The sequence below is a fragment of the Octopus sinensis genome, linkage group LG16, assembly GCF_006345805.1.
Source record: "Octopus sinensis linkage group LG16, ASM634580v1, whole genome shotgun sequence".
In the NCBI taxonomy this organism is placed as follows: Eukaryota; Metazoa; Mollusca; class Cephalopoda; order Octopoda; family Octopodidae; genus Octopus; species Octopus sinensis.
Genome location: NC_043012.1, coordinates 1,297,823 through 1,317,897, shown reverse-complemented (window position 1 = coordinate 1,317,897; position 20,075 = coordinate 1,297,823). Strand labels below are relative to the sequence as shown.

General features: G+C 36.1%; 1 protein-coding gene across 1 annotated transcript in view; it reads right to left on the bottom strand.

Annotated features, from left to right (window-relative positions):
• Positions 1-2,180, bottom strand: part of LOC118766600 — a 31,187-nt gene extending 29,007 nt beyond the window's left edge. Inside the window, exons 1-2 of the mRNA XM_036510179.1 lie at positions 2,024-2,180; positions 997-1,314 (exon numbers count right to left, since the gene is read on the bottom strand). Of these exons, the coding sequence (XP_036366072.1) occupies positions 997-1,314; positions 2,024-2,088 (383 nt within the window). The 5' untranslated portion in view covers positions 2,089-2,180. The remainder of the gene's footprint in view (positions 1-996; positions 1,315-2,023) is intronic.
• Positions 2,181-20,075: the final 17,895 nt, after the last annotated feature.

The following is a 20,075-nucleotide window of genomic DNA, read 5'->3' as shown; positions in this document are numbered from 1 at the left end:
CATGGTAAACAAAATATCAATGTTGATGATGATGGTAACATTAATGATGATGTTGATGATAACACTGATGATGATGATGATGACGAACTTTTCTGTCAAGTTTGGTGCTTGAGCATTCATTTTTTTTTTTTTATCAACTGGTTAAACCTACTGATCAAACTATGTTTAAAAGTGGTTGAATATTCCTCATATGCGTTCCTTGAATGTAGCCGTCGGATAGACTCAATGTGACATAATTCTGTGAAGTATGAACTTGTAAATGATGGATGATCGTATGTCATATTACCTGCTATGCCTGTAAAAAGCCTTGAGAAGCTACCAAATAATATAAGTGGAACTCTGTAGACTAGAGCCTTTGAAAAGGCAGAATCCTTCCAATGGGGAGTTAATGGGATTTTTAGCAGCTACAGATTGGAGTGTGTGTATTACAATACACCCACTAACAAAATCAAAAAAGGTTCAGTTATTTTCCTATCTTCTTTGATGTTTCCCTGTTATATTCCATCACTACAAATGCTATACATATTCCCAAACACACACACACGCACACAGAGAGGCAGGCATACACACATACACATATATGCACATATGCACACAGATACAGAAGGTGAGGAATGCATGGGTGCATGTTTGCATCTGTTGTGTATAATGCTGAAAATTATATTATCTAAGCGTAAGAAGCTAACCTTGATATTATGGTGATTAAAGAGTTTATGATATCTATAGTTTCTTGGGAAATGGTTTTTAATTAGCACCTGGAAGCTTTTAGCAACGTTAATGGAAACCTTTATGTTGAATAGAGGATTAAACTAGATTACTTTTCCCTTTTGAAATCATTCCATGTTATGGAGAAAGAAGAGAAAGAATAGGGAAAAGAAAAGAAGAAGGAGGAGGAGGAGAAGAAAGGGGAGGAGGATGAGAAAAAGAAGAAAGAAGAAGAAGAGCATGAGGAGAGGAATGATAAGAAGAGCATCAAAAGTGAAACATATTACTTACCCTTTGTAGCACCAGTATATGGCAGATGTTATTGAGAAAATAACGGTTAGAATCATCAGAATACAGGATATCGACAACTCCCAATATTTTATAACCACAAGGTACCATATTCTCTTCTTTGTGCTGTTGATGTTTGGTTCTGTTGTAAAGTTAAACTCACGATCTTCAGTCCTTATTTTGTAGACATATATATCCAATTCTTCAAAGAACAACCCATTCACCACTACTGTGAAATTATGGCCTCGTGGGTTTTTTTGTTCTTTTTCATCCAGAATATTACTTTGAAGTGAGCAATTATTTAAGAAATAGATTACAGTCCTGAAATTATTTACAAAAGAGACAGAATTTACCAAAAGAGACAGAATTTGAAATTATTTAAGAAATAGATTTTAGTCCTGAAATTATTTACAAAAGAGACAGAATTTGATATATTTTTTACCAAAGAAAACTGTACATTTGGTGTAAATTGGCATTCTTGATATTAAGTTTGTTCATTCTATCAGGGCTGACAAGGTGCCAAACACTCCATTCTCTGACTTACCCAAGCTTTTTGTATCAAGTGCTGCATTTTCTGTGTGGTTAGTCCCTTTGTCTGTCTTTGTTTGTCCCCTCTATGTTTAGTCCCCAGTGGGCAATAAAGAAGTATATATATGTAAAGCTTCTAACAATGCAGAAATGACAACTGAAAAACCCTTTATATTTTTTGGCTGCAAAGGCCTATCTTCTGGAGGGCACAGTCAAAGAAATGTGTGTCTACATAGATCCTGTCATTTGGATAGCCAGATGGGCAGTGACCCCGTTTTTGTCCAGTGCTTGAGCAAGTATCAGTTGCAATAGTCCATTATGCCTGAACTTAGAAATTGCCCTGGAATTTAAAAAAATTCCCTTTCTTGATAAACAGGTTAGTGTTGGCAACTGGAAGAGCATCCAACTGGAGAAGTACTACCTCAAATAGTTCCACTATCAAAGTCATGCTTGCTCAGAAAATTAGATTTTACAAAAATGAATGAAAAATTGATTCACAAACCTTGATTTTTGGGTCTGGGTGATCCCTTCAGGATTGAACTGCTGACCTTGAATAAACTGGCTCATTTTTATGTGGTATGATATGAGGTAATAGTCTACAGGAAATCTTTGTGCTTCACTCACTGTATAGTCAATGGAGATGTTAAACTGAACAGCATCCTGCAAAAAAATGAAAAAAACATGAAATAATAGGCGCAGGAGTGGCTGTGTGGTAAGTAGCTTGCTAACCAACCACATGGTTTCGGGTTCAGTCCCACTGCGTGGCATCTTGGGCAAGTGTCTTCTGCTATAGCCCCGGGCCAACCAATGCCTTGTGAGTGGATTTGGTAGACGGAAACTGAAAGAAACCTGTCGTATATATGTATATATATATATATATATATATATATATATATACATATATATGTGTGTGTGTGTGTGTTTGTGTGTCTGTGTTTGTCCCCTTAGCATTGTTTGACAACTGATGCTGGTGTGTTTACGTCCCCGTCACTTAGCGGTTCGGCAAAAGAGACCGATAGAATAAGTACTGGGCTTATAAAAGAATAAGTTCCGAGGTCGATTTGCTCGACTAAAGGCGCTGCTCCAGCATGGCCGCAGTCAAAGGACTGAAACAAGTAAAAGAGTAAAAGAGAGTAATAATAAACACATAATCAATAATAAAAAGGGGTGGTGCCACATGCAAACACTCAGTCCATGCTGTAAAGTGGTGGCATTAGGAAGGACATCCAGCCACATAAACCATGGCAAACCGGTCAGGTGCCAGACGTGGCCCTTGGCTTGTTAGCCCCCTGTCAAACCGTCCAACCCATGCAAGTATGGAAAACGGATGTTACATGATTAAGATGATGATGATGATAAATTAATTTAGGTCTAGAACTAATATTTCGATCATTGATAGAATAAACAAAGTACTTATTATTATTATTAAATTCAATAATATATCTTTTCTCTACATCATCATCATCGTTTAACGTCCGTTTTCCGCGCTAGCATGGGTTGGACGGTTGGACGGTTCGACCGGGGTCTGGGAAGCCAGGGGCTGCACCAGGCTCCAGTCTGATCTGGCAGAGTTTCTACAGCTGGATGCCTTTCCTAACGCCAGCCACTCCGCGAGTGTAGTGGGTGCTTTTTACGTGCCACCTGCACAGGTGCCAGGGGGGTCCGGCATCGGTCACGATCAGTTGGAGCTTTTAACGTGCCACCGGCATGGAAGCCAGCCAAGGCGACGCTGGCAATGGCCACGTTTGGATGGTGCTCTTTATGTGCCACTGGCACAGAATCCAGCCGGGGCGGCGCTGGCATCAGCCACGTTTGGATGGTGCTTTTTATGTGCTACCAGCACAGAAGCCAGTTGAGGCGGCGCTGGCAACGGCCACGTTCGGATGGTGCTTTTTATGTGCCACCGGCACAATAATATTTTACATTACAAACTATTTACCAAAAACAACCACAAATGATACTGTTAGATTTTAGTTCACATATAATAATAATAATAAGAAGAAGAAGAATTAAATAAATGTATGTATCTTAATTTATAATTAACAAATAAAAAAATTGGAAATACATATTTTTAAAATCAATAATCATATAAATTTCACCATTATTTCTTAAATAAAATGTATACTTATTTATTATTATGTACAAGACAATGATGACGATGAGCAAAAATGCTGACATCTCAAGAAATGAATGGAGAATTAATACAAGATTCTTCATGTGTTTAAAACGATTAAAAAACATCCACTGTCATTCTCTCTCTCATGCACTATTTATATATATATATATATATATATATATATATATATACATACATATAAATATATTTATATATAATATATATATATATATATATTCATTTGCACATACATTTATATATATGTGCATACATTTATATATATGTGTGTGTACGTGCATGTGTCTGTGTGTGTGCCACAGAACTGTACTCGTTTATCAAATGACTTAATCCAAGTGAGAATGTTTAAGCTGAAAGAGTTAATACATGGCAGCGGATGCGTTTTAATCATTTTAAACACATGAAAATTCTTGTATTAATTCTCCCTTCATTTCTTGAGATTTCAGCATTTTTGCTGTACCACCGAAACCTAGTTATTGATATATCATCATCGTTGTCGTCATCGTCTTCGTCGTCATTGCCATAACATCATCATCTTCATCATCATCATCATCATCTCCACTATTGCTATCTACATCAAGGCGGCGAGCTGGAAGAAACGTTAGCACGCAGGGCAAAATGCGTAGCCGTATTTCGTCTGCCGTTATGTTCTGAGTTCAAATTCCGCTGAGGTCGACTTTGCCTTTCATCCTTTCGGGGTCGATAAATTAAGTACCAGTTACGCACTGGGGTCGATGGAATCGACTTAATCGCTTTGCCTGTCCTTGTTTGTCCCCTCTGTGTTTAGCCCCTTGTGGGTAGTAAAGAAATATATCTACATCATTTTCATCCTCATTATCTCCCCCATGGTCATCACCATCATCATCATCACCATCATCATCATCATCATCATCATCATCATCATGGTGATTAGAAGGCAAGAGATAATGATGACGATAATGATTACTATTCCGATGATGATGATGATGACAACGATGATGATGTGGAAGATGATGATGTTTGAAATATACATATTCTGGTTTTCTAACACATATTGATATTCATATATTACACTATATTACATGTCTTTTCAAATATATATATATGTATGTGTGTGTGTCTGTATATATATATATATATATATATAGATAGATAGATATATATACATACATATATATATATATATATCCTTAAATCCTTAAAAATGTTTTAGCCCGAAGGCTGTGGCCATGCTGGGGCACCACCGCTGAATGAACTACACTAATATGTGAATCCACCTCTGATACGTGGCACTTGATCAACAAGGGAGTTCGTTGCTGCTGCCCAGATCTGCATCTCCTGTCATGAGGTAGGTTCATCTGGGACTCCCGACAAGAAGAGAACCAGTTTAGTTTTAAAGAAACCCACATCCACACCATGTAAGTCTCTCAGGCATTTAGGGAGGATGTTAAAGAGCTGTGGTCCTCTGAGACCCAAGCTGTTGCTGTATATATAAGAATTTTTTGCATAATGCGATAAAAAAAACCAAGGCTGTGTATATATATATATATATATATATATATATATACATTGTGTGTGTGTATATATATATATTTGTATATACATTGTATATATGTTAGAGCATTTATAGAAAGGTCTTACAGCTGTTTCCAGGATATTTATTAATTATATCTGTTCATCGGAGAAGGAGTGAGAAGATGGTTAAGTCATAGCTAGTTTAGATGTGATACAAAACAGAGAGTGAGGTGGAAGGAAGAAAATAGATGCAAGATATGTATGGATATATCTATATTTTAGGCAGAATGGTATGTATGTAGTATTCCAATAAGCTATGAGTAAAGTCCAAAAGTCCAACAGAGTTTAAAATGGGTCCTTCCAGATATAGAATTTATGCACAATGTATATATATATAATATATATATATATATATATACAATGTATATACAAATATATATATATACATTGTGTGTGTGTATATATATATATAATATATATATATATATATAATATATATATATATATACTTTTTCTCTCCTGTTTTTTTTTCTGTGTCCTTTCTGTAGAAGAGCGTAGGCTCGAAACATAAAAGACTTTTTCTATTTCTGAGCGAGCGTTATACTAATACACCGGTTTGTTTTGTTCACCACCTGTCTTTGTCTTTTGTTTTTTTTTTGTAAACTCTCCCTATATATATATATATATATATACATATATACAATGTATATACAAATATATATATACACACACACAATGTATATATATATATATATATATATGCACACAATGCATATGTATATATATATATGTGTGTGTGTATATATATATATTATATATATATATATGTATATATATAAATATAAATATATGCATGTATATATATATATATATATATATACATATACATATATATATGTATATATAGAAGCCTGCCAGCCGCAGATATCTGTGGCTGGCAGGCTTCTGCTACTCTAGAGCGATGATGGACAAAGATCCTGAAACATGCGTGTCTCTAGATGCAGGCCTGGCTGCTGGGGGTATTTGTCTCCCCTTCATAAATATATAAGGACACAGGAAAAAAAAATGTGTCGAAGCCATCAGGAAGCGTCGATGCTTCCTAGGGCTAAACGACGGTGGTGTAATCCCCTACTGTCACATTAAATTGACAGTATACAACCATTCTATCGCCCCACCACCATACATATCTCTATGAGATATTTAGAAATTTAATATTTCTGATATATATATATATATATATAGATACTGTATAAATATTTTCATGTATATATTTGTATATGAATATATATACACAATCATGGGGAGGCACATGTGTGTCTTAATGTAGGTTTTAGCCTCTTGTCTAGTTTTGTTCAGATTTGCTCCACTGCTTCTGTGAAAAGCTAACTTTTATCTGTTCCGCATTCAAAATGTGGTGGCATTGATGTTAGTGTCAGCGGTGATGGTCTCGATATAATGTGATAAGAGGAAGATTAGGTTGCTCTTTCTAACAGATCAAGTAACCATGTAGATGCCACTTCACTGGTTTTGTTTCGCTGCTGTCGGCAGTACCAGTATTAGCATTGGCAGTAGTGGCAGTTGTGGTTGGGGTGGCAGTATTGGTAGTGGTCATGATGGTGGTGGTGGGTGGTAGTGGTAGTAGTGACGGTAGTAGTAGGAGTGATAGTAGCAGTAGTAGTGATGGTGGTGGTGGTGGTGTTGATAGTGATGGCAGTGGTGGTTGTAGCAGTAGTAATAATGATGGTGGTAGGGATAGTGGTAATAGTAGTAGCTGTGATGGTTGTGGTTGTGGTGGTGGTAGCGGTAGTGAAAGTAATGGTAGTAGTGGTAGTAGCAGTTGTAGTAGTAGTAGTAAGTGAAAGTAATGGTAGTAGTGGTAGTAGCAGTTGTAGTAGTAGTAGTAGTAGTAATAATAGTAGTAGTGGTGGTGGTGTTGATGGCAGTGGTGGTTGTAGCAGTAGTAATAATGATGGTGGTAGTGGTGATGGTAATAATAGTAGCTGTGGTGGTGGTGGGCCAAGTAATGGTAGTAGTGATAGTAGCAGCAGCGGTAGTAGTAGTAGTAGTAGTAGTAGTAGTAGTAGTAGTAGTGGTGGTGGTGGTGATGTGTTGGAGGTGGTGATGGAAGTAATGGTAATAGTAGTAGTAATGGTGGTGGTAATGGTGGTGTTGGTGGTGGTTGTGGTGGTAGTAGTAGCTGTGGTGGTAGTGGTAGTGGTGTTAGTAGTAGTAGTGGTAGTAGTAGTAGTAGTAGTAGTGTCTGTAGTTTGTGTGGCTTGGTGCACACAGTCCCTGTTCACCAAATATTTTATTCCAGGACGGAAGAAGCCGAAGCAATGAACGATCAATAAGAATACGAAGACTAAGTGATACCACTTTCTGAACCATTGTTCTTTGTGTGGAAGATATAGTACAGTGGTAAGCTACTAACACACATGTAGACTAGAGGTGCTCTTCTGTATTAGTACTCATGCATATTAGTACAGTTGGCTATGTGGTAAGTAGCTTGCTTACCAACCACATGGTTCTGGGTTCAGTCCTACTACGTGGCAACTTTGGGCAAGTGTGTCTTCTACTATAGCCTCGGGCTGACCAAAGCCTTGTGAGTGGATTTGGTAGATGGAAACTGAAAGAAGCCCTTGTATATATGTATATGTATATATATATGTATGTGTGTGTATATGTTTGCGTGTCTCTGTTTGTCCGACACCAACATCGCTTGACAACTGATGCTGGTGTGTATACGTCCCCGTAATTTTGTGGTTCGGCAAAAGAGACCAATAGAATAAGTACTAGGCTTACATAGAATAAGTCCTGGGGTGATTTGCTTGACTAAAAGGCGGTGCTCCAACATGGCCTCAGTCAAATGACTGAAACAAGTAAAAGAGTAAAAGAGTAAATACATAGAATGGTTGTCCTCTTCTAATGGGCTATAGAACAACAGCAGACTTCAGTTGGGATGTAGAGCAGTGTTACAACTGGTATTAGGCATATAGATTCTCCTCCTGGATGGACGAGTGGCCAATCTGTCACAGGGTTACACGTTTTTGCCGGCTGAGTGAACTGGAGCAATGTGAAACGAAGTGTTTTGCATTCAAAAACACAACGCATTGACCAGTCCGGGAATCGAAATCACAGTCTGATGATGATGATATATATATATCATCATCATCATCATCATCACCATCATTTAACGTCCACTTTCCATGCTAGCATGGGTTGGACGATTTGACTGAGGTCTGGTGAACCAGATGGCTGCACCAGACTCCAGTCTGATCTGGCAGAGTTTCTACAGCTGGATGTCCTTCCTTAATGCCAACCACTCCGAGAGTGTAGTGGGTGCTTTTATATGCCACTGTCAGGCAGTACTGGCAACAGCCATGCTCAGATGGTACTTTTTATGTGCCACCTGCATAGGAGCCAGTCCAGCAGCACTGGCAAAGACCTCGCTTCAAATGTTTTTCACGTGCCACCAGCACAGGTGCTTGTAAGGCAACAAAGGTAACGATTATGCTGAACGGTGTTTTTTAACGCGCCATCGGCACGGAGGCCGGCTTGTTGTTCTGGCAATGATCTCACTTGTATGGTACTCTTAGCACTCCACTAGCATGGGTGCAATCATCGAACTTGATTTTGATTTCGATTCCGATTCACTTGCCTCAACAAGTCTTCGCAAGCACAAGTCTTCGCAAGCAAAGTCCTATATATATATATATATATAATATATTATATAATGTAATATATGTATATAAAATACAGTATACATTTAAACACATTAAGAGGTATCCATCATAGGACTCCCTTATGCTAGAAGGAACAGCTAAAGTCGAAACAACTAATTAGGGATAAATTCTTGAGGAGAATGAAAAATAAAAACATTTATGTGTGTGTGTGTGAGGGGTGTACCATCTGACTGGCTCGGTGTGTTTACATCCCCGTAACTTAGCTGTTCAACAAAAAGACCGATAGAATAAGTACTGCGCTTACAAAGAATAAATCCTGGAGTTATTTTGCTCGACTAAAGGCGGTGCTCCAGCATGGCTGCAGTCAAATGAGTGAAACAAGTAAAAGAATGAGAGAATATATATGTACATGTGTGCGCGTGTGCATGTATGTGTGTGTATCTATTATATAAAATCCCTTCTGTCTGTCTGTCTGTGTGTGTGTCTTCTCGAATCTTGAGCATCCTCCATCTGATTGCGCTCCTATTTGATATGTAGATACCGACAGTATCAGGGCGTGTATAAGTCTTGAAAAAATTACAAAAATCAATTCCAGGTGAGAATGTGATCGATAAAGCCATTTTGTCCTGCTTTTCTTCTGTCATCCTGTACATACTGCGCCTTGCAATTTTGTTTGTTTTTTGTACTGCTTGAAGGCACGTTTCTTTCCTGCGCCAAGCTTACTATTTAAACGCATGTTTGTGTTTCTCCAGTCAACAGCCTTATCATTACTGGTACTTTAAACTCTTCGGTTCATTTTGTAGTGAAAAAAATCGCTTTTCTTTGGAAGAGAAAAGAAGTCTATCTTATATTTTCTTCTTTTGCGTTGCCTCAAATTTAGGTTAAATCAGTGTTTCTCAAAGGGGAGGCCTATGGACGGTCGGACAAGTTGTTTTGAGAAAATTTGGTTTAAATGTTTGACAAACTCAGCACCGTCCATTGGACGGGGGCGGGGGGCGTTTTGCTCCTGTATATATATGTATGTATTTATATATATGTGTTTGTATATGCATATATATAATATATATATATATATATATATATATATATATATATATATATACATATTCATACATATATATGTATATATGGTGTGTGTGTGTGAGGGAGAAAGAGAGAGAGAGAGACATGCAAGCATATATAGTGGTTGGCTCAAATATCTGTATTTGTAAATGGGCAGCTGAAGGACATACAAGGTCATGCAGCCATGAGCTTGATTTTTAATCCATAGTAAAGCATATATATTATGGCTGTGGGAAAATATCCCATGAGAGCATGTGGCATTTTAATATATTTACACATGTGTGTTTTCATATGTGTGCATGTAATTGTGTGTGTGTGTGTGTTTGTGTTTCTTTCTCTCTCGTTTTATTCACACATGGACACACATGATATATATGTATATGTATGTTTGTACATATGTAGATACATACATAAATATACCTACATGCATGCAAAAATATGCATATATATATATATATATATATAATATTATATATATATATATTATATATATATTATATATTATGTACAATATCTACATAGACATTCTTGCATACATATATAAATATATATACATATATATATGTATACATATATGAATATGCATCTATTATATATATGTATGTATATATGCATATATATAGATATGTATACTAACATACATACATAATATATATATATATATATATATATATATATATAATTTTATATATATATATGATATATGTATGTATGTATGTATGTATGTTTGCATGTATGTTATATGTATGTATGGATGGATGGATGTATAAGTTGTTTGCTGATTAAATATCCCTGCACACAACCACACTCATTCCTTGATGTGTTTGTGCGTGGGAATATGCAAGCTAGCAATTAATTTCAACTATCAGTATATGTACATACATGCATACATACATACATACATACCTACACATATACAATATACATATATATACATATATGTATGTATATATATATATATTATATGTATGTATATATATATATATATATATATATATATATATATTTTATTATATATATATATATATATATATATATATATATATTATAATGTATATATGTATGCATATGTAAATGTGCATGAACTTGTATATGCTATTGACAAGCTGCCTCTGATCCAAACCTTACCCTTCGTTTTTACACTGATCAATAGTGCCTCCTCTTCCTTCTCCTTCTTTATCAATCTCTGTGCATGCAGCTTCTCTCTCTCTCTCTCTCTCCCCTAATCCCTCTTCTTTTCTCTCTTTTACTACTCCCCCACATCGAAAAGCATTTGGAGAAATCTAATTCTTTATTATTTCTATGCTTTGATGAACTATGGACAAGAAAAAAAAAAATAATAAACTTCTCTGTTTTCCAAACTGAGGAATCATTCCAAAATATCAGAAACTCTATAAGAACGTAATAAGAAAAAAATAATACTTTTTATTTCATATATTTACATATAGGTACACACACATACACACTTATATATATATACATGAATAGATATAGTATATATATATATATATAGATAGATGGAGAGATAGATATGTATACATACATACATATATACACACATATATATATATATGTGTGTGTGTGTGTGTGTGTAGACATATATACACATATATACAAACATATAAACATATATTTATATATACATACATTTATATAAAATATATGTATATATATGCATATACAGCAATATATTTATAGATATACATATATATATATATGTGCATATATATGTATAGATATGCCTATACATATACACACATACATGCAGAGATGTGCACATGCATATGCCTGCATGCATACACAAACACACACGCACGCACACATACACACACACACACAGGCGCATGGCTGCATTCATTTACATGAGGAAAAAAATTTCCTGAATTTCCTCCAGGCTGTAATTTCATCTACAATCGTAATAAAATGTCTCTGTTCGAAATACATTTAATGAATAAGTTACTAGTGATATTATGCTGAAGATTTCTAAAATGAATGAAATAGTACTAAACACTTCCAACTGGATTACCACCAACTGGAAATCATAAAAAATTTGTAACAAATTAGAAAAAAAAATTTTAATATGCAAACTCTACGCATCTTCTTTCTTGTATACCTTGCATTTGGAGGAGGCACTTACTGCCCTTGTTTTAATAGCCACAACCCAGGAGGTGCCACCTCTGTTCATATATTCTTTTACCAGTTTTAGTCACTGGAACACAACCATAATGAGATATCACTTCTTCATAATTATGCTGATAGTTTTTACTTCAGTACTTATTACAGTCTAATATTTATTTTATTGATGTCTAATTGTCAAATCACCAAGTTATGTGACAGTAAAGGATATGTGATAGATACAAACATGCATATAGTGTGTATATGACATGCTCCTTACATAAAAATTTCAGTTTCCATATCCAAACCCACAGGATACTTGTCTGGCTGAAGGTCCAGTATAAGGAACTCGTTCAAGATCTTGTTGAGTGGAACTAAAACCAGAAGCACACAGCTTCCATGGAAATTTCTTGTCTTGAAATTACTGTCTGACTTATGCTGTATGAGAAATTGAATCAGCATTATCAGTGAAACCGAAATTAGCAGAAAACTAGCCTTATATAGACTCTTGATTAGTCATAAGAAAATCCTGAACCAACACAAATTTTGACTTAAGTACTACACATCTGTTTATTCCCATACTTACATGCCTTACTGAACCCTAAACAAATACACATTTCTACTATCAAACCAGAATAACTGTCTCCACCATCAATTTATCTTAACCTACACCTTGGACTTCCCCATCTCTGCTTCCTATATTACAGCTAATTCCACTTTATTTTACTCCACCTACCTAAGAAATATTGTGCTGAAAACTATATAAATCCTAAAAGATCAAAGTAAACCACAGTCTGATAGAGGCTGGTAAGCTGAATCTTCGAATTCACTGCCAATCTTTTCATAATAGATATTAATCAATATGTACCTTGATAAATCTATTGAGTGGTGCTCCAGCTTAATGTTAATTTTTTATATATAACTTCACATAAAAACTTTAATATATATATATATATATATATATCAAACTGAAATTATTGAAGAAACAAATGCAAGGTCATCCGCATATCATTTCATAATTCGAACATTTAATCATAGAATATACATATAAACATCCCGCAAGATGGAACATAATTCATCTGTATAAGCAGACTAGCACATAATAATAATAAGGTGACAGCATATATATATATACATGTGTGCATCTGTGTGTGTGTTGCTTCTGCTAAATATAAATAATAAATATGTGCAAGGTGGCGAACTGGCAGAAACGTTAGCACGCCGGGTGGAGTGCTTAGCAGTATTTCATCTGCTGCTACGTTCTGAGTTCAAATTCCGCCAAGGTTGACTTTGCCTTTCATTCTTTCAGGGTCGATTAAATAAGTACCAGTTATGTACTGGGGTCGATATAATTGACTTAATCCGTTTGTCTGTCCTTGTTTGTCCCCACTGTATGTAGCCCTTGTGGGCAGTAAAGAAATAAGTAGCTTGTTTCTCGACCGCATAGTTCTGGGTTCAATCCTACTGTATGGTACCTTGGGTAAGTAACTTCTATAACCTCGAGCCAACCAAAGCCTTGTGAGTGGATTTGGTAGATGGAAACTGAAAGAAGCCTGTTGTATATATATATATATGTGTGTATTGTGTGTGTGTGTGTGTGTGTATGTATGTATGTATGTATGTGTCTGTGTTTGTGTCTCTGTCCCCCTACCATTGCTTGACAACCGGTGTTGGTGTGTTTACATCTCCATAACTTGACGGTTCAGCAAAATAGACCGACAGAATAAGTACTAGGCTTACAAACAATAAGTCCTGATTTGTTCAACTAAAGGCAGTGCTCTAGCATGGCCACAGTCAAATGACTGATACAAGTAATAGAATAAAAGAATACACACACACACACATACATACACACACACACATGTATATATATATGGATGTCTGTATATGTATACAAGTTTATATATGTATACTCTATGCATTCGCACATATATATGTATTTGTGGATAATTGGCGATGCCACCAGTGCTGTTGCCGTGTAAAAGAAGAGCCAGTACACTCTTCTTAGGTGATTGGCATTAGGAAGGGCATCTAACTGTAGAAACCATTTGTAAGCAGACAGAGAACCTGGTGGAGCCCTCTGGGCTCATCTGTTCTTGTCAAGCTATCTAGCCCATGCTGGCATGGAAAAGGGGACATTAAACAATGAAGGTGACAATGACGATGATGATGATGATGATAATGATGATGATGATGAGGAGGAGGAGGTGGAGAAGGAAGATGATGATGATAATGTACATCCCGCAGGAAGATGTATATATACGTACATATATGTTAGCTGTGTGTGTGATTATATATAGCGGTGAACTGGCAGAAACGTTAGCACGCCAGGCGAAATGCTTAGCAGTATTTCTTCTGCCACCACGTTCAGAGTTCAAATTCTGCCGAGGTCGACTTTGCCTTTCATCCTTTCGGGGTCGATTAAATAAGTACCAGTTACGCACTGGGGTCGATGTAATCGACTTAATCCATTTGTCTGTCTTTGTTTGTCCTCTCTATGTTTAGCCCCTTGTGGGTAGTAAAGAAATTTATATATATAAAACAATATATAGGTATGTTGCATATGTGTATAGTAGTAGTAGTAGTAGCAGCAGTAGTAGTAGTAGTGGTAGTAGTAGTTGTAGTAGTATTTTAGTAGTAGCAGCATCAACAGTGAAAGTGATTGACACTTTTTAATTGACATCATCCAAAGTAGTTCATCTTCCACTAATTTCTTGCCACCATACCGTGGTCACACCATCGTGCCATTGCGACACCAGCACCACCACCATCACCATCATCATCACCACCACCACCACCACCTCCACCACCACCTCCATCACTACAAGTTGTCAAAGAAAAAGGCAGAGGGAAGAAAGTTAGCCAGAAAACATTGGTAGTAAGACACAACAAACCACCACCACCACCAACAACAACAACAACAAAAAATCCTTGACAACTATAAAAACAGGACACTCTTGAAGAAGACAATCAGATGAAAAAGAAATGAAAAGTAAAACGAAACAGACCAAATACTTTGACAACAACAACAACACCAAGACCAACAAGAACAATATAGCAATGTTTGATTTGCTCTGTACTTGCCAAAAGTGTGTTCAAGGAGAACAGACTGGTGCTACTTGACGATAATTACATTTTTCTGAAATGTAGCAAGCACTGTTGAACACAGAGTAATTTTCTCTGTGCTGGGTTAGGTGAGTCTGGTGTGGTGGTGGGGTTGTGTGAGTTTATATATATTATAATGTGTATATATATATATATAATATATATATATATATATATATATATATGTATTCATATATATATATGAATAATATATATATATATATATATATTATACTTATTTAAAGCGGCAGAAACTGCTAGCAAAAACTGTCCGATGAACGGCAACGGGAAACTCAGAGTAACAGGTTTTGTTGAATTTTCTGGCTGCTTTAAATAAAGCATATTACTCTACCACTGGTATTTGAGTACTCTTTTTTCCACCTTGTTTCACATATATATGTTTACTCCAGTATATATATTTATACATATGAATATATATATATATATATATATATATATATATATATGTATATATGTATATATATGTATAGATATATATATATATTAATTGATATGTATTCTGTTTTACTCTTTTACTTGTTTCAGTCATTTGACTGTGGCCATGCTAGAGCACTGCCTTTAATCGTGCAAATGGACCCTCAGGATGTATTATTTGTAAGCCTAGTACTTATTCTATCAATCTCTTTTGATGAAACGCTAAGTTACGGGGACATAAACACTCAAGTATCGGTTGTCAGACGATGTTGGCGGGGACAAACACAGACACAAAACACACACACACACACAACACACATACATATATATGATGAGTTTCTTTCAGTTTCCATCTACCAAATCCACTCACAAGGCTTTGGTCAGCCCGAGCCTATGGTAGATGACACTTGCCCAAGGTGCCACATATATACATATATTATATTATATATATGTGTGTGTGCATGTATGTTGTATGTATATGGTGATATTGAATAGTGAGAATGAGTGCTCATCACTGTGTTGGTAGATAGATATTCTTTATTTATGGGTTTACAATGCTACCATTGGTTTCATGCAAAGACAATTTCTTAGCAATTATCAAACCTGCCACATGAGACTTTGGTATTTGTCTCCAAGATGGAGATGAAGATCAATGCCCCATGCTCAGCAGAGCCTTGATAATTTTATGTTCAATAAAATATAATATACACATATATAATATATATAATAAAGTTAATCCAAACAAGAAAACAAAAAGACAACAACGCGAGGATGTGGAACAAATAAAGTATTATTGGATGCTCAGGAAAGAAGGGAATATATATATACGTATATATATTTCAAAATGTGACTGCGTGTGTACCGTTGGCGATTTTTTTCCTCTGTCTTCCCTTCTCTGGGTCTTTCCTTCTCCTATGTTTCCGACGAAGAGCTCCACTCGAAACGTTAAACCCTCCTTCTTCCCTTCCTTCCTGAGCGTCCAATAACACTATATTTGTTCCACGTCCTCGCGTTGTTGTGTTTTCATGTTTCGATTAACTTTATATGTATGTATACACACACAGACACACCACACATACACATATAAGTTAATCCCTACACATTTTTCTCTCTCCTTTCTTTTTCATTCTCTCTCTCTCTTTCATTCTCTTTTTTCCTCTCAATCCTTTCTGATGGAGGACGTAGGCTCAAAATGCCAATGACTTTTCCATTTTTCCTGAGCATTATGCTAATACACCTATTTGTTGTTCCTTCACCTGTCTTCCTCTTTTGTTTTCTGTAAATTTGAACTACACACATACACACACACATTTATATATTAGTATAAGGCAAGGGATGATCTCAAAACGATTACCAGTTTACTCTCATGTATTCAAAATATGTTATTCAACAGTTAACATATAAATCCAATAAAGTTCTTGTAATATAAGAAATTAGATGAATATTCCGTTGGATAATTCTAAATATATTTCCTTAACATATAGGTTTCCTGGAGTATAAATATTGTCAATATTGAAATAAAGACTACTCCGAAGTAGCAATAGCATTACCGTTAATTCTATAATTATATACTGCCTTATTAAGACCAACACACGTTTCAATTGCACTGTTTAGTAACTGTTGCAATTTCAGCCCTACTATAAAATGGTAAAGTCTCTTCAGAGTCTTAACTTGATGTTCCTCAATATAGCTGTTTAATTATTTTCTTTTATAAAATCTGCATTGTATTATTTAGAGCTGTCCATTAACAATTTCTATTTCAAGTTCATATTGGATAATCATTTTTAGTCCCTCATTTCAAAACCTTGTATAGGCACAAAACCAAACTGCATCTCATCTAGACTAACTCTCTTCTTAATTAGTTGAGCTATGACGCTCTCCGTAACTTTCATCCCCTGGTCCAACAGTTTGATATCACTGTAATTATTACTGTCTAAGGCATTACCTTTACCTTTGTAGTAGTTGACTATGGTGCTGCTACACCAGTCGTTAGACAACCTGATTAGCTATATGGATAACTAGACCACATCCTAGTCTGCCAGACATTTTAAGCATCTCAGAGTTGACTCCTAATAGGCCAGGGGATTTCCTTGTCTTCATGTCCTTCAAAGCTTTATCTATCGTGCTACTGTCTGAGCACCATTCGAACGTGATCATTGCCAGAGCAGCTGACTGGCTTCTGTGCTGGTGGCATGTAAAAAGCACCACTCGAGTGTGATCGTTACCAGCGTTGCTTTACTGGAACGTGAAAAAATATTCAAGCAAGGTCGTTGCCAGTGCTGCTGGACTGGCTCCTGTGCACGTGGCCTTCATGCTGATGGAACGTAAAAGCACTCACTACACTCTCGGAGTGGTTGGCGTTAGGAAGGGCATCCAGCTGTAGAAACTCTGCCAGATCAGATTGGAGCTTGGTGCAGCCATCTGGTTCACCAGTCCTCAGTCAAATCATACAACCCATGCTAGCATGGAAAGTGCACGTTAAACGATGATGATGATGATGATGATGATGATGATGATGGTGGTGGTCTCCCTGTTGGATCCACATTAGGCAGTCCCTCCTCCCATCTATTCTTTACATTTAGCATCCCTTCATAATGGTCCCTCACTTGGGTTCACATTTGGCAGACTCTCCTTCACATGTTTGTATGTATGTATAAATATCTTTATCTTTTACTTGTTTCTGTTGTAAGATGGTGGCCATGCTGGAACACCATCTTGAAGAAATTTAGTGAAACAAACTGACCCCAGAGCATTTAAAGTCAGGTACTTATTCAATCAGTCTCTTTTACCAAACTGCTAAGTTATGGGGACATAAATACACCAACACTGTCACAATGACACACACACACACACATACACATACACACACACACACACACAAACACACACACACACATACATGTATACATATATGGTGGTCATCTTTCAGTTTCTGTTTACCCAAATCCACTCACAAGGCTTTGGTCAGCCTGAGGCTATAGTAGATGACACTTGCCCAAGGTTTCCCATAGTGAGATTGAACCCAGAATCACATGGTTTGGAAGCAAACATCTTACCACACAGCCACAACATGCATATACTTATAACATAGCCATGGTGTACATTATTTACATTATTTACATTTGACGGATATTTGTCCTCATCTTGTTTGTTGTTAACACGTTTTGGCTGATATACCCTCCAGCCTTCATTCAGGTTTCTTGGGGAAATTTCGAACCTGGGTTCTCATTCCTAAGGTATTTTCCAATGTTGTTCTTGTTGTTGCTGTTGTTTGAAAGTACGAAAAAAAAAAGCCGCACATATGCTTGGACACAACAACCTCCTAAACAGACCGAGTGCAGATATGAATAGCATATGGGAACCGGTATTAAGGAAGGATAGAAACATATTAGATTTATAAGCCCTAAAATTCACTCCATAATTGTCCACAGGCAATGGTTAACAGCGTGGGCTACTAACCCCAAGATTCCAAGTTCGATTCCAGGCAGTGACCTGAATAATAATAATAATATAATAATAGAAATATTAGTATTTCTAAGTCTCTCTTAAGGAGACTATGGCAGCGGTACTGGATATTGATAGTTATCGCCAGGCTAACATGGAAGTCCAGAAAAATAGGACGAATGCTGCCATTGATTAGCTCCAAGAGGCCATCGCCTCTAGCTAGCTACGTGACACACGAACCTGTGTCCATTATAACCTTTGAACAGGGGAGGTCAGCCACTCCCCCTTGCCAGTCTGGCATCTACAGACTAGTTTCAGAGTATTTGCCCCTTACCAATAATAATAATAATAATAATAATAATAATAATAATAATAATAATAATAATAATAATAATATAATAATAATAATAACAATAATAATAATAACATCGAAAAATACCTTAGGAATGAGAACCCAGGTTTGAAATTTCCCCAAACCACTTGATGAAGGCTGGAGGATATATCAGCCAAAACATGTTAATAACAAACAAGATGAGGAGAAATATCCGTCAAATGTAAATAATGTACATAATTCCTCATCTCTTAAATATAGAACTGTATAGCCATGGTGTTTCAGAATTGTAACGAGTTAGAAGAAACAACGCCTGAACATTTTGTTTAATTTACCACCAATTCTTCCAGTTCACCACCTTAGAGACACACCTTTATATAGCATAACACACATATATAGATGCACACACATAGATGCATATAAATAAACATGTATGCACACAGACACAACAGAAATGCTCTTATATGTATGGAACCTATATACAGACATGTATACATAAACTATGTACACACAAACACGCATAGAGAGAGAGAGAATTGCTGGCTTGAATGTACTCTAGACATGGAGCTGTGTCCCATTGACATTGAACTATAAATCTCCGAATATAAAATAGTTGTGTCATATTACAGTAATCTGTTTATGCTTTCTACATTTAGAGAATTATTAAATTATGAGACACTTTACACTCATACAACAAGCATACAAATGCATTTGTATTGATTTTGCATTCATAACGTACATACATACAAAT